At 42.9% G+C, this 25,175-nt stretch overlaps 2 protein-coding genes across 7 annotated transcripts; both read right to left on the reverse strand.

Annotated features, from left to right (window-relative positions):
• Window positions 1–85: 85 nt before the first annotated feature.
• On the reverse strand, window positions 86–9,679 carry rev1 (REV1 DNA directed polymerase). Of its 2 annotated transcripts, none has more exons than XM_061287256.1 (22): window positions 9,449–9,679; window positions 8,113–8,184; window positions 7,866–7,995; window positions 7,595–7,763; window positions 7,064–7,516; window positions 6,021–6,715; window positions 5,849–5,947; window positions 5,147–5,263; window positions 4,940–5,063; window positions 4,736–4,864; window positions 4,454–4,608; window positions 4,266–4,385; window positions 3,954–4,174; window positions 3,664–3,836; window positions 3,348–3,565; window positions 3,087–3,268; window positions 2,752–3,015; window positions 2,449–2,548; window positions 2,164–2,363; window positions 1,938–2,088; window positions 1,684–1,786; window positions 86–1,601 (listed from the first exon to the last, which is right to left on the reverse strand). In XM_061287256.1, the coding sequence occupies exons 1-22, from the start codon at window positions 9,590–9,592 to the stop codon at window positions 1,490–1,492; spliced, it is 4,131 nt and encodes a 1,376-aa protein (XP_061143240.1). In that variant the 5' UTR covers window positions 9,593–9,679; the 3' UTR covers window positions 86–1,489. The 2 variants fall into 2 exon arrangements, with proteins under 2 accessions (XP_061143240.1, XP_061143241.1); XM_061287257.1 differs by having other exon boundaries at window positions 8,113–8,188; window positions 9,453–9,594.
• A 1,076-nt stretch (window positions 9,680–10,755) lies between these two features.
• Window positions 10,756–25,133, reverse strand: aff3 (AF4/FMR2 family, member 3). Of its 5 annotated transcripts, none has more exons than XM_061287592.1 (19): window positions 24,941–25,131; window positions 23,060–23,101; window positions 22,089–22,157; window positions 21,976–22,009; window positions 21,842–21,890; window positions 21,378–21,432; window positions 21,162–21,196; window positions 20,785–20,932; window positions 15,752–17,437; window positions 14,954–15,081; window positions 14,618–14,768; window positions 14,444–14,541; window positions 14,293–14,356; window positions 13,649–13,785; window positions 12,963–13,034; window positions 12,796–12,889; window positions 12,289–12,338; window positions 12,014–12,222; window positions 10,756–11,432 (listed from the first exon to the last, which is right to left on the reverse strand). In XM_061287592.1, exons 1-19 carry the CDS (start codon window positions 25,013–25,015, stop codon window positions 11,311–11,313), a joined length of 3,318 nt encoding a protein of 1,105 aa, XP_061143576.1. In that variant the 5' UTR covers window positions 25,016–25,131; the 3' UTR covers window positions 10,756–11,310. The 5 variants fall into 5 exon arrangements, 4 of the variants coding, with proteins under 4 accessions (XP_061143576.1, XP_061143575.1, XP_061143577.1 ...); XM_061287591.1 differs by having other exon boundaries at window positions 20,785–20,953; XM_061287593.1 differs by lacking the exon at window positions 24,941–25,131 and having other exon boundaries at window positions 20,785–20,953; window positions 23,060–23,374.
• Between the last annotated feature and the right edge of the window lie 42 nt (window positions 25,134–25,175).

A 25,175-nucleotide genomic window follows, 5' to 3' on the forward strand; every position in this document is an offset into this window, starting at 1 on the left:
CTGAGGCAGGAGAACGAAAGGAGAAGGCAGATGAGAATTGATTAGGTCAAGGAGGAAGAAATGACTTAAGACTAACTCAACAAAATTAGAAGTTAACATTTTATTATTATTATCAAGCTTTAGAAAACTTTCACAGCTTCAGGTCTTCAGGCACAAGCCAGAATTATAAAGACAAATGTTGGCCCGTTCTAAAATGTGGCCCATTTGCTTTCACCAACACATCAATGGGGAGGAGAGGAAAACATGAGAAGCAACAAGTTAGAAAGTGAACAGATACTTCTCAAACATTCATATGCAGAAATATTACACTAATTTGATTTGCATATATAGTTTTTGTTTTTCTTTCCTTCAACCAAGCACAGCATTTCTGAATGATGAGCGCTGAATGTCATGCAATACAAATTTACAGTATAAAGTTAAAAATGTAACATCAAACTTGTGTCCAACGGGACATCTTCACTAGATAACACAAAAGAAAAAAAAATGTAGAGGTATTATATTGACAAGAGTGACAACAGTTAACCTCTTAAGTGCTCTTTTTCCCCAAAGACCCAAAAGGTCCAGTTTGCAGTTACTAAGAATTCATTAAATGTAAACAATGCAAGAGGTAAACCCTTCCATTAAACAAGTACATTGAAAAACATTTGGTTTTTTTTTACATATTTTAATGACAAGGATTTGGCACTTTTCTTTGCAAAAAAATGTAAAATGTTAAATGTTTTGCAGCGTTTTTTTTCTGCTTTCTTTTTTTAAAAAGTAGTATCAGATATGATCAGATATATTAAAGGAGAAAAGAAAAATCGTACATTGGACAAGCCGTGTACCTTCACAATTTGTAAAATACAGAGGAACTTACAAAGCTCAGCTGTTTTTCTTGGGGGGGGGGGGCGCCCTCTAGTGTGTTTTGAGTCATGGAAAGAAGTCAACCTTTGAGTCATGGCGCCACTGTAATTTGAGCAAACACCACTTGGTGAAAATAGTGCCGTGCACCTTCCTGCCCTCCCTCCAATAAATGTGTCAGGCACTTCCAATGAGTGGTTTTACTTTTTATTTTGCAGTTAACTTGAACGACAGTTAAGAATGTTAAAATGTGACTTAAAACATTAACTGTGCGGTTAAAAAAAAAAAAAAAAAGGAGGGGTGGGAATTATGGAGAGAAGAAAACTAATTCACTATATCCTATGTGATAGATATGTGACAAAAGTGGACTGAGTTCCACTTTGGCGGCTCCACTGATCTCCAAGAAAGAATACGACCTACAAAACACGGAGCCGGTCTCAAACAGTTCTGCCCTTCAGTTGACTTGGTCTTTAAAAGACAAACAAATGCTGCATGTATACAAACTTCAAACAAATTCGTGGCTTTTGCATTTCTTCCTTGGCTCATGCTGTACAGGAAAGCTGTGACCGTCTACGCAGCTTACAGAGGCCAGCAGCTGGCCGAATCGGAAGAGTTCAAATTTAGGAAAAAAAAGTGGAAACGTTGATACTCATGCAATCTTCAGGGTGCTACCGTAGGTTTGCTGCACAACCACCTGCACATTGTCCACAATGAAGTCAAAGGCCATACTCCACACAGACTCCAGCGACTGCTGCATGATCCTGCGCACACAACACGGGTCAGCGGATTTGTTTTCAGATAACAGTCGGAGCAATGAACGACTTCATTGGTCGTCAAACTTGCCTCTTCATGTATTTTATGATCAGATCCAGCTTCTCCAGATCCTTGTCTTCGATTAGATCAGTGCAATATCTCACCACCTGCAGAATGTCCTCTTCCATGGGGTCTGACACAAAGTTACAAGTCAATACAATCCTTTCACAATGACTCATTTGTACCTAAAAAAAAATGGACTGATGCTAGATGTCAGAAAATCTCACATTACGATTATGCAACCTTTTTTTTTTTTAAACAATATTCCAGAGTCACATGGATACCTGTCATGGTGGTCACCCATTCCCGTAAGAGTGTTTTAATATCCGGTAGCTCAGAAGCTCCGGCCAATGCTGGAGGAGGGCGAAGGATGCATTTTGGCAAAGGCTCTTCGAGGTCCTGCTTTGAGGAAGATGTGGATGGACCGCTTTCACCCTGTGCAAGCAAAAGTGAAGTAAAGCTATGTTAGAAATGTTCCACTTCCACAAAAAAAAATCATTGCAAATCTACCTTGAATACATTCATAGGCTCTTTTAGTTTCGTAAAAAGTGCGGCTTTGGCAGGGCTGTTCATTAGGCGCGGCTTCTTTTGAGGCGATGGGCCCTTTTTGGCAGGGCTTACTGCGTTCTTCCTCTTGTATCGCCGCTTCACTCGTCCGACGCCGACTCCTACAGACTGCTTCAGCTGCAAAAATGCATTCTTCTGCTCCACTGCGGGGGAAATAAGAATGAGCGGTGAAAAAAAAACTAACAACAACTATGCTGCAAATAGAATTAGAACACTTCAAAGGCGTACATATTTTTGTCTGAGGCTGGTTATTAGTAGCTCGGTTGTAGGCAGACTTAAGTTCCTCCTGGAGCTCTTTGGGGAGAGCGGCGAAAACCTCTGGGTCAACCTGCAATCACACATTAGAGAAGAAATATATATATTTTTAAATAAATGTATTCGAATCAGTAAAGAATATTGTCACCTCCTTAAAATAATGTCAATATTTGTCATTGGTGCAAATGATTGGAGTACATAAACAAAGTGGTTGGTTTCCCATCTTTTTTTTTTTTTTTTTAAGATGACACTGATCAGCTACGAATGTCCACATACCTGGGAGTAGTCAGGCAGCTCCAAAACAATTCCAGGACTGTCCGGCTGGTTTGGAATCTGCAGTAGAAGCGCTCCAGGCGGTGCAGGGTGGTTGTTCAGTGCAGGAGGAGAACAAGTGGAGGAGACCAGCCGTGACTTGGGACTCAAAGGTTGTGGACCGGCAGGATGCCAGTGTTTTTTTTGTTGGCCTTCTCTGCAAGTCCACGACTGTTCCACTTGTAATCTCAGCTCGGCGGGCAGGGCTTCCAACACGGATAGATCCACCTTGGACATCATATAAACAATGTTTGTGTGTGCGTGTAGGGAAAAAGCACACAGTGAAACCGAGTGCCTACCTGTGAAGGGGACGGGATTTCGATACTGACGTCGAGACGCGTTCTGGGGTGTTTGGGCGTTTGTCTGCATGCTTCATGTTCCTTGCTAGTTCCTGGAACTGTCGCATTAGGAGACTGAGGATGCTCAACGGTTCCAGGTACCACAGCTCGGGAAGGGGGCTGATCTTTGTCGTCACCAGCATCTGTGACGTACATACGACTCTTTCTAAAGTTTGTAAATACTCCACATCAACCGAAGCAGCGTCAACTAAAGAGGCTGACCTTTGCTGGTGGATGCACGGCTGAGCAACATTTCTTTGATGGACCGTGTCCGAACCCCATTGAGATGGTTGTGAGCGGAGTGACTTCCCTCAAGAAGTTGGACCTGGATGCCGAGGCCTCGGAGGTCCTGCGCTGGCAACTTCATAGCGTGGAACATCTTGATGACCGTAGCTGCAATCAGCTGGCCGCTGGCCGTGGACTGTGCTAGCATCACTGTCCTAAACAAAAGACGAGAAGAGATGAACACAAGAAAACGTAATGTTGAGTCGTTTGAAATCCAGCATGTAGGCAAACCCCCCCCCCCCCCCCCTCTTACTTGGCAAAGTTGTCGCAGATGCCATGGCCGCCGTATTTCGCCGTCTCCTGGGGTGCGCCCTCTTTGCGGACCATGACTTTGAGCGTCACTCTGCGACCTTGCAGCCCGGCTTCTTGTAGGCGTCGCTCCACCTCCATGGACAGGCTGGATAGGAACGACTCCGCCTCATCAACCTGTAAGAGCAATAAGTAAAAATACATGAGACATTTGCACACCACTGGAAAATACTTTATACATAGCATTGGCTCTCACTGAAACCAACTAAAGAGTCCAGGAAGTGTCAGTTTGACCTTTTTAAAACGTATATTGTAGTTCATCTCTGCCGACACGGACTTCCTCTCCTTCTCGTAGCGGACGGGTCGGTCGTCGAGACCCCTGCAGAAACGGAACAGCGTCTGTCCCGATCGAGGTCCAAACTTCTTCTGCAGCTGAGTCAGAGAAACGTTCCGGAGGTCTCCGCATGACTTGACCCCAATAGCTGCCAGCTTTCTGCCCATAACAGGCCCCACACCTGGAAAAAAAAAAAAAAAGGCAAATATAAATTCTTAAGAACACTGAGTGGAACCTATAATTCCAATCAACAGGGGGTGCTCTGTACTCACCTGGTAAACTGGTCACTAGCAGGTCCCGGATAAAATCATCCACATCCTCTGACTTTAAGAAATACTGCCCGTCGGGCTTGGCTTTGCGCGTGGAAAGCCTAGCCAACAAGATATTGGACCCTAAATAAGATGAGAAGTAAGAGTGAATTCGAAATGCTTGCTTCAACTGATCCGAAACGTACACTCACCCATGCCAATTGAAGCGCAGCATCCCGTTTTCTCCTTGATGTCTGCTCTGATGGCTTCGGCCAGATCCTCTGGGTCGACCCCCAACTCGGCTATGAGAGCAGAGGCGTCCAGTAGGACTTCGTCACAGCTTAGGGCTTCGATGTCATGGGTGTAACTGCAACCGACAAAAACAATCTCCAAATCATATAAAATCTCCATCTTGGACGGACACAATGACCGATATTTTTGTCCAGTTTCAGTTTTTCAAACGAGCGCCCGAATCGAGCAGCATTTCCTCTTACCCGGCCAAAGTCTCGTACATGGTGAGGGCCACCTCTTTATAGGCGTCAAAGTCGTACGGGACAGACTGCAGGCTGGGGCACAGCTGTTTGGCTTTTCCAAAAAACATCCCGTTCTTCACACCTGCCTGCCTGCGAGCGAACGCCGACGCAGCAGCGAGTCAGTCGGTGAATGTTATTCAGAAGATGTCACGTGCCGTGTCTCACCTCGCAGCGTAGCTGCAGGATGCAATCTCCGCCATAGAAAGAGCAGCGTCCTGGTCCACTCCGTTCGCATGGACCTCTGCACACTCTTGAGGAGCATCATCATGTAAATCGTCAAACTCTTTCCCTGCGAGGCAAAGCAACGTGCGTCATTTCTAATATTAAGCACACCTTCCATTGGATAATTTCAACATGTATGACCGTTCACACCAGGTGGAGCCAGAGTGTGTTTCCTCTGGTAGTACTGCTGCTCCAGCTGTGGGTTGGCGCCTGGTCTTAAAGGCACTCGCATATGCCCACGGTTACTAGTCACAGCTACGGGCTTACCTGTGAAATGGAAGAAGAAAAAAAAAATCTAATTCTAATATTTAGATAACTTTATTCAGCTACCACAAAGTCCAATTCCACTACGGCCCTATTCCAACGCATGGCACATAACAGCTTGATACATTTCAACGACTGAGGTTGAAATCATTTTCTTGAAGCTTTTTTTTCTTTTTTTTACATGTCGCTAGTTTTTTTGGTTTTGAGATGCTCTTAAATATTTCACTTTTAATCAATGCAAGCACATTGCGTTAGCTTGTGTATGAAATGTGCTACGTATATAAATAAAGCTGCTTTGCCTCTACTCGCTATTGAGACGATTGCCATCCGAAAAAGCAGGCACTACATTATTCAAATATTAAATATATACATATATAATGTGCTAAAAAGTTGAGTCAAAAGAAATTTATGAGTGACATTGTTAATATTTTTTTCCCCAATTAACAGCGGACCCTGACCTTTTTAGTATCACAGATTGGGTTGAAGCGTATTTACACAGACTGGTACAGAAACAGATCGACACAAAACGTATGCATTATGTCGTATTGTGACGTGGGGCGGCGAGCAATTATTTTAGACAAACCTCACCCTTGAGTTCGGGTCGATGTCGGATCCCAACAGACACAAAGAAACAATCCATGTCCACATGGAGGATGCAAGATTTAACTGCAGAGTGTGTCTGTGCATCTGTCAAATGAAAACAAAAATCAGGAAAGGTTTTTTTTACAAACTTACTGGACACATTTATCGCTTTTTCTACCTGGGTTTCCAAAAGTACGTTGCTCCACCAACTTCCGAAGTCGCTCTTTGCCCGGAAAGGAGGCTCCGCCCGACGTCCTCCGCTTGTTGTGCAGTTCGTTGACGTACTCGGAGAAGCCCGTCCTCCATGTGGAGATCTGGTGTAAACGCGAGTGAGCGTAATACTCTGAGATCAGGCCGCCCGTCTGCGCCGACAGCTGAGCCGCGGTGGCCGCCTCGTTGGGAGATCCAGACGCCGCCGTGCTGGGGTGAGGTCGGTCGGTTGAGTTGCTTTCCAAGGCAGGGTGGAATGAGAAGGCATTCTGGTGACTTCCGTTCAGACGCACGGGAATGTGTGGATGAGATGTTGGCAAATGAGGAATTTTGTCAGGACTTGAGTCAACTCGACACGATGTCTGTTGCGATGAATCGAGCGCATCTTTCGAAGACGATCCCTCAAAACAAACGGGCGACAGGTCGGGCTGTTTTGGAGGACTGCTGGGGAACTCATACGGGTCTAGTTTGTTCAAGGAAGCGTCTTTATGTTCGGGGCTCACCATTCTGCATTTACTCGGGTCCTTGGAAACAAAATGTTTGTCTGTAAAAAGGTCCTTTGATTTTAAGGCACCATTAAAAAGATGAGCATGGCCGTTGGTGAGGGGCGAGGGGGCGTCGATGCACTCGGGGGTCAAGTCTGAGGTCTGCAAGGATCCATTCCTGCAAGTTGATAACAAACTGAATGAGAAAAAACAAAAAAAAGGGAAGCAAATTTAACAGTTCACTTGGAAAGTGAACACACTGAACTCCCCAGTATGTCTTTATGAATAGTAGCGTAATTTTCGGACTATAAGCCGCGTTTTTTTTCATAGTTTGGGTGGGGGGGGCGACTTATACTCAGGAGCGACTTATATACATTTTTTTTTTCCACTTTTTTGGGCATTTTATGGCTGGTGCGACTTATACTCCGGTGCGACTTATAGTCCGAAAATTACGGCATATTGCTTTATACATTAGCGGCAAAGTCACACACACACACCAAAAAAAAAATAACATTGCCATACTCACACTCTTATTTCCACTTCCTTGTGACTCCTCTGATGCGTAGTGCAGAAAGCTTGAGGTTCATGTCGGTCTGCACTCTGTGGCCGGAGGGTATGAGGTGAGAACGCTCCCGACTGTGGGCGCTTTAAGGGGCTTGATTTAAATAGCGGGTGGTGGGAATGGGAACTGCTGCGGTGTCTGGATTCGACACTAAAGTGGCTGTGCTCGGGGTCTGTGTGCGAGAATGCTGAGGTGATGAGATGTGGGTTGGGCGAGAGGCTCTTCTGGTGAAAGTCTTGTTGCTTGTGAGAGGGGGAAATGGAGTGAGAGGAGTCTTGCTGAGGAACACTGTGATGACTGTGACTGGGTCCAGCGCTATCTGAGGTCTGATGCTGCTTTAGAGGCGGAAACAGTGGCCCTTTGTGTTTGGCATACAGTTGGTAGTGCAAGTACGGGAGGCGATGCCCTGCTTTTATGCTATTTCGAAGAGAAAAACAAAACAAGACGACATTCATACAGGTCATCGATTCTCATATGGGTCACAGATGAACTCACCTGTCGGTAATCCAGCCGGGCTTGATGACTTTTTCCCCTTTCAGCTCCTGAATTTTGTTGTTTGGCAAATTGTTGGCAATGATATGGGTGGTCTTGGAGCGGGAGTAGTAAACGTGGAACTGCCCGCCGTGCAGCATCATCAACCTGCGGAGCTCGTCTGCACTTGGTTCTGCCCGCAAATCACAAATTCGGACTTGTCTTATGAAGGACAACAAATGACATTTTGGCCCAGGTTACAACCTCGGGTACTGACTGTTCCAAAATCTGTTACCTGTGTAGCCGTTAACATAGATGGCCACCCCAGAGAAAAGATTGGAAGAACTGTCCCTCTGTTTCTCCTTGGGGGCATCGCTTTTGAACTGCTCCTCCAACTTTGACACCTTGGCAGCCATGTAGCCGCCCTGCAAACAAGAATGGGAATGAGTGACAACATTGTAAGTGGCTTCTCTTGATGTACTTCATATGAAAAATAATGTTAATCCTATGTGACACAATTGACACTGTTAATAGGTGCTCACCCTCTCAGCCCAACCGTTGTCATCGCTGGCATTGGCTTTCTTCTTGGTCCACACATCTCGACTCATACTGAGCTACCTGAAAACACACATTAAAAATGGACAGAGCAGAGAAATTAAACAAAAGAGACAATTTCAATTTTGGGCGGGACGTAAGAGAAATGAAAATATCATTGTGATATTACAAGCAGGCTAAAGAAGTCCTGGAGGTTCTCGGTTTGCAATTGTATAATATTCGGAGGTTACACACATGGTGTAGTTACAGCAGTACTTACTGATTACTATTGGATTGTTCCGAACGTGCAGTCTTGATTTTCTTTTAGAAATATAAATATTTACTATTTTGTGAAATTTCAAGGTTACAAACGTGAACAAGCTTGCGCAGCAGCATCATACTGCATTGTCAAGTGGCACACACTTTAATCACAATTATCTATCAGACAGGTAATCAATGATCAAATTAGTAGACAAAAATCTGAAAAACCATGCTTTAATTAAAATTGTCCAAATGCTATGAATTTCAGCCTGTCAAAAGTAGATATTCACCGATTTCTGTAGTCCTTCAGGGAAACAGTCTGATTCTCTGTCTAACAGTTACCAAATTTGACATTTGAAAATAAAAGGAATCATGATCCATTTGTTTGCACATTTTCCGCAAAGTCAATTTCAAATATTGTCCTGTCTTTATTAAATAAAATTAAATAAATGTATTCTATTTGACTTATTAATTAATCGAAAATATAGTGACAGAATAATTATAAGAATCATCTTTAGTTGATATTTCGTGTTTTTAGCAGAAAATTAATTTAAAAAAAATAGTTTCCGTGTTTGCGTAGGAAAGTTACAAATACGGATTGTTCCTACTTTCATACAAATTTGGGGGAACTCAGTGGTAACACGAGAACACCTTGCTTCTGTATGTTGTTCGTAAAGTCTTTAGCAATATTAAAATATATCAATCTTCAAACGGCAATGCATTCATAGCAATGTATGCAAGCTTTGTGCGGCACTCTCGGGGCATATCTAGAAAAGTCCGCAGCTCATGCAAACTTATTAACGAAATGCAAAAGCACTTTTGTTAGCTAACATTAGCCTAGCACGAAATCACAAAGGGCAAATCGCACAGAGTTCACGTCAGTTCAAGGCAAATTATTCCAAGCAAGCGTCAACTAATCGCTGGGGGAACGTTACTACCGCACAAAAATTAAAATAAAATAAAACAGCAAGCAAACAAGCAGCAGCTGAGCGCTCACACGGCGCGTTGTACACAAACGGAGCCATGTGACAAACATGGAATGTCGTGTTCCTTTTGTGCTGTCAAAATGAGCACACGGCAGACTTGCCTCCGCATGTGAAGCTGTCCGTCCGCGAGCCCAGTCGTCAAAGCTTCGGGAATTCCCCAAGACAGAACCAGCCTTTTATCGTCCCTGTTCGGCTTCAATAACCCTTTATAGTCATGGCGACACACCGGGTAGTTGGTCATGTTCTACATCCCGTCAGGTCTCCATTGCTACCGCTTCTCGGATGGTCCCTTTTGCTTTCCATTCTATCTGTCTGCGCTAAACGTGTAGAGAAAGCATAGTTCCGGTAGGTTTTCAAAATAAAATACATTCGAGGTTAGGAAGCCTGATATGTTTTATTGTTGAATCGTTTTTTGGCCACTGCCGGAAAATATTTTTAAACCGAGTTGTCATTTAGCTTGATCTAGCTCGTCGCCCATTCACCTAAATTAACTCTTGGCCCATAACTCACAAAACAATGGGCGAATGCGTCGTGGCTATGAATATGTCCGTTTAAAAAACACTTGATTGTGGATTTTATTTTTATTTTTTACAACATCAGCAGAGTTTGCTTATGCTTCCATGCTATTCTTTCACTCACTCGCTTTGCAGACAGTCGATGGGACTGTCTGGGATGTTTTTGTCCTCAAATGAACCCACTGGCGTCGCACAAATATGTGCAATTATGGGTTGGAATGTGACACCGACACATCACGTACGTACTTAATCCATAAATATACGTTTAAAATGACAATTATCTGCAGTGCACGTGCTCACAGGCTCCGAGGATTAGGACGCTTTGACCTATAATGCACGTGAGCGCTATCATTGGCTGTTCACTGTTGCCATGGCAGCAGACATGAGATGCTGATGATGCTGAGGTGTCATACGCCTACTGTTTTTGCAAGTAGGAAGTATAGATGGAGAGGCTGACGTTCGTGTCCCTTCACAATTATATAATGTGTTCAGTTGGGATTTTATTTGAACTTTTTTTTTTGTAGTTTCAAGTAGTTCAGTACTGCTATGCATCACACAGGGATGTTTCTAATATTTTGGTTGAAAGGAGTGCAATAAAAAACAGATGTATTTGATTGTTTATCCCAGGGCTGTCAAACTCATAGCTTCTTTCTGAGGGCCGTTATGACGGTCAACCCAAATAAATGTATAAGCACCTCATATTATATACAGTAAAAACTATATGTTTCAATCAATTTTGTTTCAATCAATTAACAATAAAGTTGTGCTATAGATTTCTGAATACCCCCTTCAACGACAGATGTCTACCATTCTGTATCTTGAGTCAGGACACAGAAGGGCTCAGTCAGGAATCCTGACTGCAAATTAATCATGTGCTCACCTACGCTAATTCAATTGACTGAGAGACGCACTTTATTTCTTTGTATTTGTTTTTCTTAAACAATTACAAGAAGTATTGCACAGTGGAACAAATATTTAAATATACAAAAAAACCATGAAATCTTCATTAGCGCACAATGCAAAATTGTAGAAACGGTTTTGTACAGCACATATTGAAAAAGTACAACTGTAACTAACATATGAAAGGCCTTTGCGCAACAATTGGCTGACATTACAGTGACTAAGTCCTGTTTACTATGTCGCTATTGGATATTTGGCAAAGGATTAGAGGCTTCAAATCACTATGCACATTTTTCCAGGTTCATTTAATGAGGAAGGAAGTGGATGAGTCCTGAAATTGGTCACTATCATTTCTGCAGGGATGTTCACAGTTCAGATCTCTTTTGTTCAAGGGTTGGGAACCTATGGCCCGAGGCAAAACCCTCGTAATATATAATTATAGACATTTGCTCCAGTTCTGCAGCATACTTTCCGTAAATGATAGGAAGAAGGCTCTTCCTTCCCTCCCGCTGTCCTTGTTGACAGATTGGGCATCTTGTGCATGTTAGTTAAGTTTGGCACTGATGCGAATCCACTGAAGAGCTTGTCTGGTGTACTGCACCGCATGAACGATGCTGCTGTGAAGCGTCAATGGCCCGGACAGAGTATTCAAGTAGTTAAAGAACTCTGTTTGAGTAGAAAAAGAATATTTTTTGAAAAAAAGGCGAAAAAAAAGAGATATAAGTTAAATAATGTGCAATGGAGGTAACACTGTGGAATAGTGGTCAGAGGAAGGCTGGGCAAACATTTATATAATTTATATACATTGTTTCCTTTTACTAATAGAGTAGTAATAATAAACAGGGATGAAAAAATATTTGATAAAATAGATATTTTGACTATATGTAACTGTTCACAAATGTTTTGTTTAAATTTTTTTTTAATATATACTCACTACTACCTGTACTACAACTAATCATTAGTAGTTTTTTTACAATAGTAACTAATGTAAAACTCAAAGTGACTTTTTATTTATATAGAATTCAAAATAAAATAAATATTTTAAATTACAATCATTTCAGATATAATAATGAATTCTCTTTTTTTTTTTTTTTTGATTTTCCATAATCAACTCAGTTCTAATTAATGAACCCATTATTAAATTAAATTAATCAAATGTACTGTGTGTGTTTTGTTTTTAAATGACCAACATTTTTCATTATAACATACCCAATAAATCAGTTATGTATGACGTTCAATGCACATACCTTTACTCTCTTTTGCCAGGTTGTCTGCAACCTCCCAGTACTCATAGCTGTACAGGACACTATTGGTGATGTTTAGGTGATTTGCCGCCATCTGGTGGATACGTTGAGGTATGCTTATGAGTGACGGGGAAGCACTGTCCCCATGTGAACCCCGCCGGATGTGTTTGGTGCCATCGGGTAGTTGGGGAGGAGAGGGCCCTCCTGTATCCCTGCAGGATAAACGCAAGAACGCTTTGAGTCTGATCCTCGGAGCATTGGACTTGTTGTCTGCTTACTTTCCGGTGTCATTCCAGCAGGATGGCATCAGAGGCACTTTGGGAGAAGTCTGCAACAGAGTCAGTAAGGAGATCCTTTTTCTTTAGTCTATGGCACAGGTGTCAAACTCAAGGCCCGGGGGCCAGATACGGCCCGCTACATCATTTGATGTGGCCCGCAAAGACAAATTGTGCATCAAATATGTGTGTCATTACTAGAATTAAAAATTGTCTTCACTTTTAATTTATTATTATTATTTTTTAATATTTGACCAGTTTTTAACTCGTCTGATTTGAAAACGGGTTTGTTTTGTAGCTTTTACTGGATATAATATGAGGTGCTCATGCATTTATTCGGGTTGACAGTCATAATGGCCCTCCGAAAGAAACAAAAAAAATGAGTTTGACACCCCTGGTCTATGGGCAGTTTAAGAACAAGCTTGACGCTCGCCTAGCCGCAATATGCTAGCTCTGCCGACCGGTTATGAAAGGCAGACAGTTCCGATTCCAGCACCGGCGATACCTTACCTTAAAGTAGTCGAGTAGTACTTTAGAGTATTTCAGTGCATGATCCTTCTTTAAACGAAACATCTGCCAGTAGAGGAGGGCGAGACATCGAAAGCTGCCAACAAACAGGGACGATTGAAATTCCCTTTGAATCGAGCTTCCAAAGAGTGAGAAGCAAACTTACGCACCAGAGGACTGCCAGCTGTTTGTCTTCTTGGCGTGCACCAGGACCAGAATGGCTCTTTAGCCTCATTGCATACCTGTAAACCCAGTCATTTGTTTTCATTGGGGAATTGGGAAGACAAGCAGTCTGCCCAGTTCACCATTACTGAACACAATCAATACGGTGGTCCGACAGAGTAAAAGGAAGGCTCAAAACAAAATGACAAAGTGAGCAATACAGGTTCACGGGGTCACTATAAGCCACAGGTGTCAAACTCAAGGCCCGGGGGCCAGATACGGCCCGCCACATCATTTGATGTGGCCCGCGAAGACAAATTGTGCATCAAAATCGTGTCATTACTAGAATTGCAAATTGTCTTCACTTTTAATAATATCTTTTTTTTTGTTAATATTTGACCAGTTTTTACTGGTCTGATTTGAAAACGAGTTATTTGTCAGTTTGTTTTGTCGCTTTTACTGTATATAATATGAGGTGCTCATACGATTTTTTGGGTTGAGAGTCATAATGGCCCTCCGAAAGAAGCTATGACTCCAAAAAAAAATGAATTTGACACCCCTGTTATAAGCCATTAACTTATTAATTGACTTGAATCATTTCAATGCCACAAAGGGAAAATCCAGTGCATATACTCTGCTGTTAATATCATGTCTTTTTTTATAGAAGTACTGTATGAGTATTTTTTTAGCTCACCTTATGAGCTCCACCGTCTCCGCATACATGGTGTAGGGTGATTTTGCCTCCAGCGGGCCATCCTCCATGGCTTTGCCACATTCCATAAATGAGAGAGCAGCATCGACGTAATTTACGGCCTTCCCCAGCTTGTCCACCTGGAACACGTGGAGGGGACAGGGCTAACATTAGCAATGATGCTAAAACCCTCAATAACAAACAAGATCACAAATAAAAAAATAGATAATAAAGTTGATCAAAGTTCAAAGTTCAAAGTCAGCTTTATTGTCAATCCCTTCATATGTCAGACACACAAAGAAACCGAAATTCCGTTTCCTCCATCCCACGGTGACGAGACACAGTACACGATAAACATACAAGTAGACGACACAAAATAAAAACAAGAAGGCACAAACAATAACTAAATAATAATAAATAAATAAAATGAGTGATGAATAAATAATAACCCAATAAATAAGAGGAGCAAAACTGAGCCAGTGCAAATTACGTCCAATATGTCCTATCCCTTTGCTCTTTTCACAGATTGCATTTTTTTTATGGAACTGTCCTTTTCAAAATTCTTGTTGAGGCCATTCCAGCCACATGAAGCCACACATCTATCTTACTTTTTGATTTTTCTCTAAAATGATCATTTTGATACTCACCATGGCATCCGCACGGTGCTTCATCCTTTTGGCTTCGTGTAAGTAGTACTCGGCGTGGTGAGGCCTGGAAATGTGAGAAATGAAAACGTGTGTTAATTTAAGTTTGTTAGTAAATCCTAACGAGGTGGCATCGTCCAAAATGATCGCTCACGTTTCTGAATTTGCCACGGCTGCTCTGTGTCCTGCGGGGCCCCAGGAATCTGACAAAGGCCGTCTGGACACCTTCACATAATCCACCTCCTTTTTTGGCTAGGGGAGTACGTGCAGAATAAAAATGAAGACAATCGGTTGCAAGTAAATAAATGGCTCCTTTTGTGTTACCTACCTGGAGTGCTGAATCTTTGCTCTTATCTTTGTTCTTGTGATAAAGCTCCCCATTTTTTGCTTTGGATGTAAGTCGGGTGGTCTCGGGGCCGTCTGACAGCGGTGACAGGGGAGATAACGGCTGCTTATCGTCTAAGTACTCTTCCAATAATCTGTCAACAAACAATTAGCATTGCTGTCAAATGTCGCAGCCATTTTATTAGGAACACCCATTTTATACACAATGCATTCTACCAGCTGGGATTTTTGGTACATCCATTTTCAAATGATTACATGAGGTCATACCGATTGAGTTAAAATTGAGATCAGCAAAAAAAAAAAAAAATCCAACTCTTACCCATTATGCATGGTCTCTGTTGAAATGCTACACTCAGCCACATGTAATGAGGATTTTGTGCCAGAGGCAGCGTCTTTGGCTTGTGGCGTGTTCCTCTTGCTTTCTTTATGTGAGACGCCATTCTCCAACTGTCACACAAGGGCGCACACACACATACACGCACACACACAACCAATTCACTTGCCAGGAATTAGTGGACGTCTTCAGTTCCTACTCCAACACTGACTAAATTGGGGAAGTAGCCTGCTCTATTTTCTTGAAAAGAAAATGAGGCTGACTCTAGGTAAGAATATTTGATTCGTCAGATCGCGCCATAGTACCGTAATTTTCGGACTATAAGTCGCGTTTTTTTTTCATAGTTTGGGGGGGGGGGCGACTTATACTCAGGAGCGACTTATATACATATATATGTTTTTTTCACTTTTTTGGGCATTTTATGGCTGGTGCGACTTATACTCCGGTGCGACTTATAGTCCGAAAAGTACGGTAATAAATCCCAATGTACCTTTTGGAGTGCTCAATCGGCCTACCAAGCATGTTTTGGGGATGTGGGAGGAAACCGGAGTGCCCGGAGAAAACCCACGTGGGAGAACATGCAAACCCCACACAGGGAGGGCCGGAGGTGGAATCGAACCCGCACCCTCCTAACCGTGAGGCGGTGGTGCTTGGTGACTTTATATGAATGTAAAATCAATATTCATTTGAAGTCGTTTTGCATGAAAGTGACTAAAATGTTCATTTATTTTTAACACCATCTAGCTCCTTGAAAGTTTCGAGTCGAAAGTGCTCAATGCTTACCTTGCGTTTTCTTTTGCTGTCTTTGGAGAAGGTATCAGCCATGTAGCGATGTTTCATAGCCTCCGTTTGCTTGCTTTTTGTCTTTGACGAAGAGGAGGAGGAGGAGTTAGTGGCTTTAACGGTGGAATTAACAGCTGTGTCCGGGACCCTCTTGAGGAGACAGAGGTCTATGTGCACCACCAGGTTCCCCAGTCCACGTTGGGAAGGCGCCGCGGCCTGCTCGCTTCGCCCGAATGGGACCAGAGTGTAGAGTCTGTGCCTGGTCTCACTCTGCTGTCCCTCGCCTTGGCTTTCGGAGGTCTTTCCTCTGGGCTTGCTAGGATCCGGTCTACCAGAGACGTTTTGACTTCTCCTGCGAAGTTTCTGGAGTGAAGTCGAGTCTGCCGGAACCTTGGCGACTTGTGTCTGATATTCCGAATCGGAATTTGTCAGAGCAGAGGATGAGCAAGACTGTCCTTGAGGAGGCGGGCTGAGTGAAGATGAAGAGTCTCGCCGCTTGGTCTTCTTCTGTGTTCTTCTTTGGGGCTGGGTGTGATGGTTCTGAAGTGTTCGCTCTTTGAAATGGATTGTTTGGCACTCGCGGATTGTTTGTTTCTCCCGAGGCCTCCTCGGCTGCTTCTCGATAACTACCGCCTCCTCTTCCTCCTCTTCTGCGGAAGTCTCGATCCAGCGATGTCTCAGGAGCTGCTCCTCCGCCAGCCTCCTGTCTTCCTTTCTCGCCTCCTCCCTGTGCCTATCTTCTCTCCTTCTGTCTTTCCTCCCCTCGGCTTGAGGAACTTCTCTGTGGACCACGTCACGTTTCTTCTCCTGGGGCTTCTTGTGTGATGTTCTAGAAACATTAACAGCACTCGGCTTGGCCCAGGGTTGTGGGTTAGGACATGGTCTCGGGTGATTAACAGCTTTGGCGCTCGGGCCTTGACCGATGCTGTTTTCACGGCCAGTTGGAAGAAGGTGTTGAGAACTGTGCCGAAGCGGAGAACGAGCCTTGCCGTCTGCGCTGCGGCCGGGTCGGTCTCCCTGAATGGGCTCGTACTGCGATGGCTTTTTATTGCCTGGATGGGAACGGTTCTGCGGTCTGTGACTATCACTGCGGGCTTTGGATTTGTTTAGTTTTTGGTCTCTGGGTTCTGCGGGCCTCGCCTTGGAGGGAGGCTTTGTGCTATTTGTGAGCTTGGTTTTGGCCTCAGACAATGGGTCAATCCGTGACCTAAATTTTGTCCTGTGGGGAGGTGGTGCTGCGTACAGATGACTTTGAACCTCAGGGTAGTGGTAACCCTGCAAAGGAGATGAAGTGGGACTTAACTGAGGTCCTCTGTGACTTGGCTTTGGGCTATGCTGCACTCTTGAGCTCCCGCATGGACTTGGGATTTCACTCGGAACTGGACTCAGTATGGAACTGCGCCTGCTATTGCTGGGACTTGGGCAGGGGCTCGGACAGAAGCCGTAATCGGGACTCAGCAGGGGGCTGCCTGGCCTGTAGCTCAATTGCGGGCTGGGAAGGGGGCTTTGGCTAGGGCTGTATTCCTGATTGCTGTCCCAGCATCTTGCCGGAGACGGTGCTTTGAGTGTGCGCGGGGAGGGCGGATCTCCAAGAATGCTATGGTAATGGTCACCTGGAGCTACCTTGTTCTGGGACTTCTTCAGCCACTTATCCAATTGCCACTGGGCAGCTGTGGAGCGATCAGTCTGCAGAGATCATTGAAGAAAATGTCATTTCAGCGTAGCAATCAAATACATTTTGTGTTTGAGAGTGAATACATCTCAAACAAATATGCACAGCAAATATTCCAAAGCAAGCTGGCTGCTCATTACCAGCACCACATGTAATCTCAAAGATGACATTGATTCATTTTTGAATTGTGGAGAGAATAAAAGACATATTGGATTCCAAGAACCTAACATGTATTTTTGTTTTTGGAGTCCCCGCAACCATAGAGAGAAAATGGAGCCAGTCACACAAAAAGACCGAGATCAAGATTTGGAGCTGTACGGCAAATGTGACAGTACTGCCAATCAAGAATGAAAAATAAACCAACATTAAGATGTTGTAAAAGCTAATTAATTTCATCTACCTGACATGTCCCATTTTCAAACCTTTTTGGATCGAACAAAACGAGATTTGAATGAATCCGTTTGCTATACACACTTTTGATGCTCACTGAACTGATTTTTTTTCTTCTTCATGATATAGCTGACAAACCTCAGAGACATATTTCAATCCTATCATTAGAAGTACCGCTTCACTCGAAATAAGCAATCTCCCAAACTATTTATTTATTTATTTATTTATTTATTTATTTATTTATTTATTTATTTATTTATTTATTTATTTATTTATTTATTTATTTATTTATTTATTTATTTATTTATTTATTTATTTATTTATTTATTTATTTATTTATTTATTTATTTATTTATTTTATTTATTTATTTATTTATTCATTCATTCCTCCTGTGATCTTACGACATGGATAGACACAAGGATAGGTCGCTGACACCCGTGTAAATTCCAAATAAATAACATCGAGGTGATCGAGTTTCGAACTCCGATCGATGGATTCAGAGTCTGGAGTGCTAAGCGTGACACTACAACACCGCAAAAATGTCTCACTGCTGTTCCTCAAACTCACATGCAGACTGCCGGCGACACAACCCGTCCGATGCTTTCAAAGAACTCAAAGTTTACCCAACAAATGAGTGACATGGCAAGCATACGAGGGAATATGGGGGGGGGGGGAAGGTTTTTGGGAAAAATACTCACAGCTGCAGAGCAAAGCTGCCCCTGCTCCCTGTCTCTTCGCCTCTCGTCTTCTCCCTTCCCTCTGGCAGCCAAGCAGCAGCGCTAATATTAAACTTCCCCTCCTCAAGTCAAACAGCGAGCCCCCTCCTACTCGCCACATCCCTCGACCTCTTTCCAGGGAAGACACTACATCGCTTGTACCGTCTGGACTTCCCTCCCCTTTTCTTCTCTTCTGGTCCACCCTACCTCTTTCGTACCTATAACTCTGGACCGGCCGCCTGAACAGCTCCAACCTCGTCTCGTCCTTTCGGAGACACTCCACAGCGTAAATGGAAAACACATGGTCTACCCCTCCCTCCCCCCTCCACAGCCTCACATAAACTCCACTCCCCGTTTTTGTCATAGAGGCCCAATGTGTTGCATGGTGGGACATCTACAGGGCCTTGCTTTCATGAAAGAGGAGCAGGTTGCCCCTTCGTCCCCCCACATACCAAGCATCTCAGAGCAGCCCACCACTCTCCACAGGATTCCACCCACAGTATACCATGCTTAACACGTCAACACTAACAATGTAATCGGACACTTGGAACTGGAAAGATCCAGCTCGAAAAGAAAATACGGTCCTGAACTAGAATATAAAACCAGACCAAAAATAAAAATAAAAAATGCAAAATTGGTTTCTTTTTGACCTGAACAGACTTAAAAATTCATATTTGCTATGTTTTACTCTGTGTGCTAGTTATGTTTTAGGATGGGCCGCATTAACAGTGAAGTTAAAATGATGTGTGAGTTTTTCTTTCTCTCACGTTCTAAAAACAAGCATGTTCAATGAAATGAAGATTTTAAATGGACCATTTGTGTGAATGTGAGTGTTAAAGGTTGGTTGCTTTGTACTCTACCCGCCTGCCACCAAAAGTTAGTCAGGGTGGAAGGGTGAGTAGGTAGGTAGGTAGGTAGGTAAGTAGGTAGGTAGGTAGGTAGGTAGGTAGGTCGGTAGGTAGGTAGGTAGGTAGTTTAGGTAGGTAGGTAGGTAGGTAGTTTAGGTAGGTAGGTAGGTAGTTTAGGTACGTAGGTAGGTAGTTTAGGTAGGTAGGTAGGTAGGTAGGTAGGTAGGTAGGTAGGTAGGTAGGTAGGTAGGTAGGTCGGTCGGTCGGTCGGTCGGTCGGTCGGTCGGTAGGTCGGTCGGTAGGTAGGTAGGTAGGATGGATAGATGGGTAGATGGATGGATGGATGGATGGGTTGGGTAGATAGATAGATAGATAGATAGATAGATAGATAGATAGATAGATAGATAGATAGATAGATAGATAGATAGATAGATAGATAGATAGATAGATAGATAGATAGATAGATAGATAGATAGATAGATAGATAGATAGATAGATAGATAGATAGATAGATAGATAGATAGATAGATAGATAGATAGATAGATAGATAGATAGATAGATAGATAGATAGATAGATAGATAGATAGATAGATAGATAGATAGATAGATAGATAGATAGATAGATAGATAGATAGATAGATAGATAGATAGATAGATAGATAGATAGATAGATAGATAGATAGATAGATAGATAGATAGATAGATAGATAGATAGATAGATAGATAGATAGATAGATAGATAGATAGATAGATAGATAGATAGATAGATAGATAGATAGATAGATAGATAGATAGATAGATAGATAGATAGATAGATAGATAGATAGATAGATAGATAGATAGATAGATAGATAGATAGATAGATAGATAGATAGATAGATAGATAGATAGATAGATAGATAGATAGATAGATAGATAGATAGATAGATAGATAGATAGATAGATAGATAGATAGATAGATAGATAGATAGATAGATAGATAGCAATCACTCCACTGTGTACCCTGCCATCATCTGGGCTAGGTTCCAGCTACACAACAAGCCTAATGAGGTCAAAGGCTTCAGGAAATGGATGGATGTGTAATCCTAGTTAGCGTACGCTGTTGCCGTTGTCTGATGTCAACACGACTTCCCTTCCTGGGGGCTTTTGTTCCGTAAGAGCGAGCCTGTTGACATGACACCCAGGCAATAATTCCCAAAGCTACCGCCGCACCGCACAGCCCCTGAGCTACTTCCTCCAGCTTTTTTTTTTTTTCTTTTTTTCAAACTCACACTTGCATTCCTCCCTCCTTCCCTCCCTCCCACACCTGCCGTCATAAGTGCCTCCAGGCCACCGCTCCCACATCATCCAGACAACATACAGAAAAGACAGGGATGGGCAGCAGCCAGCGGCCCTGTGTGCTTACCTCCTTGTTGCTGCTGCTGCTGCTGCATGGGGACTGTGCATCTGTGGGCCAAGCAGCTGGGCTGGAGCTCCGGGAATGAAGGCTCCCGCTGAGCGACTCCACGGAAGAGTGGGATTGCGATGAGTTCGAGCTGGAATGTCTCACCCTCCTGCCATTTGTGTGCGACACACTGTCAGTCAGCACACACGCACGCACGCACGCCAGCAGAAGGAAGGGTTAGCAAAGTACTCCTTTTATGGGTACACAGTGATACGAACATTCAAAACGAGCAAAAATTGAAATAAGTAGACAAATCATAACAGCGTGGGGAGACGTGATTGCCAGGTATTAAACCACACACACACACACACATACAGGTGTCTGCCATGCATGAATACCTGTGTCCTTCCCATGAAGCTGATTCACGAGTTCCCTGTTGAAGCACAAAGCAAAAAAAAAAAACTGAACGTAAACATCCTCAATCACAGAAGTCAAATATAAACACAATTGTAACTTAATTTTGCCCCAAACGTTTTAAAGGCTTGTTTGGCCTAATGTCAATCATTCACTCCAACTTGTATTTCACCCAATAGGCAAATAGTAATACCACCTACCCTTTGCGCGTCATCCTCCTCATCGCTGCTTAATCTTAAATCATCCACGAGCATTCTACAAAAGGAAAGAAAAAGAGAAATTCAAAAGGAACACGTTCTTTATTGTTACTCTATTGGTCAAACTAAAGGACACGGGTTTGTGTGTTCTTACCTACACAGCCAATAAAAATGATTGTGATCAATGTGTTAGGTTGTAATATTTGTAATTGATTAAAACTATATCAAATTTAACACTGGCAATTTTACAATATGCCTTGTTATGTCATTGTTGATGATTATTGTGATGAATAATATTAATAATCATTAAAAATAACAGTAATCTGAGCAAATTTGATGTTGTGTAACAGACCGAGAAGAAGCTCAAAGGGGGTTGGTGGCCCCTGAGTTCCACACTGACATTTGTGTTTGTGCCTTTGAGGTTTAAGAAGCTGCTGTGACTTATGTTTTCCTCATGTGTCACTTACGACTTGTGAGGCGCCACATGGGGATGACGGGTCATTCGCAGCCCCCAACCTGTCGGAATGAGACACGGACAGCGCATGGAAAGTCATGTGACGATGATTCTAACACATTTAAATTGCCGCGTCCAAACGGATACCTTGCCTCTGTTGTGTTGTCGGCTGTTTTCCGTCCTTTAAACACATTGGGAGTAGAAATGTGACAACACGAATGACATTGAAATGAAATATAATTGAAAATAAACTAATGTACCGCAGCGTTGAAGAGGATTCCCTGGTCACCTGCTAAGGCTTGTTCTGATGGGCACGACTGAGTCATGTCCTGTTGGATCATACATTATCTTTAACACACAAGAATCTCAGGAATCCTCAAACGTTTTTTTTTTACGATGAATCCAACCAAGATTTTCTGGAGAAGCATGGCTCAAAAGTCAAACAGGTTTGAAATTTGTGTCTTTTGTGATGCCACTATAAATGTGGAGGCAAAATATGATGATAACTACAGAATAAGAAATGGAACCACTGCGAAATACATTAGGGAATAGACTGGCTCCTTCCAAAAGATGGATCGTAAAAAATATCTCTATTTTTTTAAAAGTGAAACCAATTTGCAATTTTAGCACTGACATAAATTTGATTTGTCCTCGTGGGCCACATAAAATGATGTGGCGGGCCGCATTTGCCCCCCCGGGCCTTGAGTTTGACACCTATGATTTAGACAATTCAGAGTCTTAGTTAACTTGCATGTTTTTGGAACCGAAACCCAACATGCAAACTCTACAAAACCCCAATCTCAAAACAGTGAGGCAGGTGACCTAACCGTTTTGTCGCCTGCAGCTGAAAGTTAACATGGAATACACAATTTGACATCTTCAGATTTTCAGCGTTACGTACGATTTTATCACATTTTATTCGGAAAGATCTTTGAACAGAAGGGTACCAACGATGTGATGGGACTATTCTCACTTCATTTGTTTTATCTCATATTTAGTCCCAAAAAAAGAGCGGTGTCAACAAGTTTCTAATTTACATCCTGTCAAAACACACATCATCTTACTGAGAAATCTTTCTAATATTTTTGTGACCTTATTTAGCAGTATGAAAATAATATGAATATAACAAGTGACTAGTATTATGAATATAAATGCTGCAATGAATATGCAATTACGATGACAAGTCAAATGTTTTCATAAATACGTGATATAATAAAAAGTGGGTCCTTACCCTCCAAATATCTTTGGCACAGCTGTGTTGGCCTCTCTTTACCTGTACACAAGAGCCATACCAGTGTGTGATAGGAAGTCAAAGGTCATCACGAACTATAAGTGATGGTGCACCCACGCCCAGTAGCCAAACTAACAATGCAAACCAACTAATTCACACTTAAGATGTTTCAAAGTCACACTCATGCTCTCTTAGTTGCGGGTGTGCAGGTGAACGATGAGGAACGGAGATATTAGTCACTGTAAGAAATGACAGGGAGTCAGTGAGTCATACTGTCTGCTTGAAATCACAGCTGCAGATGAGTAGGAGGAAGGGGAGTGTGTGCATGTTGCAAAATGATTTTTCGCTTTCCGCCCTTCTACCCCATGCCTCCCCCCGATGTTACTCGCCTTTTTGCTGCTCCTCCTTCAGATGTACATGAGAGCAGAAACCAACCATCTATTCTTCTACAGGGCTTGGGGTCACAGACGACTTTCGGGCAGGGATTGTCAACCGCGGCCCTCTAGTGGTCAACCCGAATAAATGTACCGACGCTTCATATTATAAACAGTACTATAAGCTACAAAATAAAACTTGTTTTCAAATTAGACTAGTAAAAACTGGTCAAATATTTGAACATTTTGATTTTTAAAAGTGAAGACAATTTGCAATTTTAGTCATGACATGAATTTGATGCACAATTTGATGTGGCGGGCCGTATCTGGCCTTGAGTTTGACACCTGTGCCCGACTGTATCTTACCTGTGACCCCAATGAGAACAACCGGAATAGAAAATAGATGCAAGGTCTGCTGACAGCCATTGCTAGTGTAGCTCATCTTCATGTAGCGAGCATGAGCTTCCCATTCAGTGCCAATGAATAGCCATTTTAGTAAATGAATAGAGTGTATGGAACTTCATTGTGCTTTAATTTTCGGCTGTTCAAAATCATCACCCGCCTATGTCTGTGCACGTATAAATGAATGAACCATTTTGCCCTCCTTCATTCATGACTCACAAAGGTCACTTGGCTAGACCGGAAGCCCGCGGAGGAGAAAAGGGCTCAAGTGTGCCATCATCAGTTCATCCGTGCCATATGAGGTCAAAGAGAAACAGTTCTTTGAGTTCCAATTAGCAGGCTATTATAACACATGGGCCATGCTGTAGACTTGTGGCGCAATACCCTGATGAACGGACGAAGCCACGAGGGATGGAGTCAACCGCAACCCAGCAAACAAAACACCTGCCACAAGCTGCACACAGCAAGACTTTTCAATAGGCTAACATTCTTCAAATAGCTGCCATTTGGTGGATAGTGTACCGTAATTTTCGGACTAGAAGTCGCACCGGAGTATAAGTCGCACCAGCCATAAAAAGCCCAAAAAAGTGAAAAAAAAACATATATATGTATATGAGTCGGTCCTGAGTATAAGTCGCCCCCCCCACCCAAACTATGAAAAAAAACGCGATTTATAGTCCGAAAATTACGGTACATAAAAACATATATTCTGGATTGCAGGCGGAATGCTCCTTTCAAATAAACTTTCTACAATGGGTAGCATGAAATGAAGCAAGATTTCATCCCAAAGAAAAAGAATCAATTGTTGACGACAACCAAATTTCAAATCAATAATAATTTGACATGATCAGATTTATTTGGTTATTCTTTGGGGTGAGTTTATCCATTACAAAATTGCATTTAGGTCCTTTTCTGAAGTCATCTGTGAATTGCATTAGAACACTTCTGGAACATGACCAAAGAAAGCATTAAAACCCAAATCATGTGGCCATTTTAAAAAGTGGAACCAAGAAATTGTACACTACACACGCACACAGTTGAAAACACACACGCCCGCCCGCGCGCACATAACACCCGCCTTGTCGGAGACTTAGCTCTTCCTCACCTGAGAAAAAAGGCATCGGTGCAGCAAAAATCCAAAGGAAAGTTTCCCCCTGCCACTGCACAGGACAGTGGGCATTGTTCCTGCCTGGATGCTCAGAGCCTCTTGTCCATATTAAGCTCAAGTCGCGTGACGACACGCAGCCTGCTTTTTTGCTCTTGCCGCTGTTGAGGAGGAAGATGATGAGCAGGATCATGATGAAGCCCCGTGTGGTTACCGTGGAGGGCAGTTGGAGGCG

The sequence above is a fragment of the Syngnathus typhle genome, linkage group LG9 (genome assembly GCF_033458585.1).
Source record: "Syngnathus typhle isolate RoL2023-S1 ecotype Sweden linkage group LG9, RoL_Styp_1.0, whole genome shotgun sequence".
NCBI classification, from domain to species: domain Eukaryota; kingdom Metazoa; phylum Chordata; class Actinopteri; order Syngnathiformes; family Syngnathidae; genus Syngnathus; species Syngnathus typhle.

What these genes read in the sequence shown, in the direction of transcription:
- rev1 (XM_061287256.1), bottom strand. Translation starts at nt 9,592, where the DNA reads ATGACCAACTACCCGGTGTGTCGCCATGACTATAAAGGGTTATTGAAG. An exon ending in TCCTGCAGCTACGCTGCGAG is followed by an intron (nt 4,865 to 4,939) that starts GTGAGACACGGC and finishes GTTCGCTCGCAG; the next exon opens with GCAGGCAGGTGTGAAGAACG. An exon ending in AAATCCCGTCCCCTTCACAG is followed by an intron (nt 3,016 to 3,086) that starts GTAGGCACTCGG and finishes ATGATGTCCAAG; the next exon opens with GTGGATCTATCCGTGTTGGA.
- aff3 (XM_061287591.1), bottom strand. Translation starts at nt 25,015, where the DNA reads ATGCCCACTGTCCTGTGCAGTGGCAGGGGGAAACTTTCCTTTGGATTT. An exon ending in AGGAGGATGACGCGCAAAGG is followed by an intron (nt 21,197 to 21,377) that starts GTAGGTGGTATT and finishes GTGCTTCAACAG; the next exon opens with GGAACTCGTGAATCAGCTTC. An exon ending in TGCTGGAATGACACCGGAAA is followed by an intron (nt 12,223 to 12,288) that starts GTAAGCAGACAA and finishes TTTATCCTGCAG; the next exon opens with GGATACAGGAGGGCCCTCTC.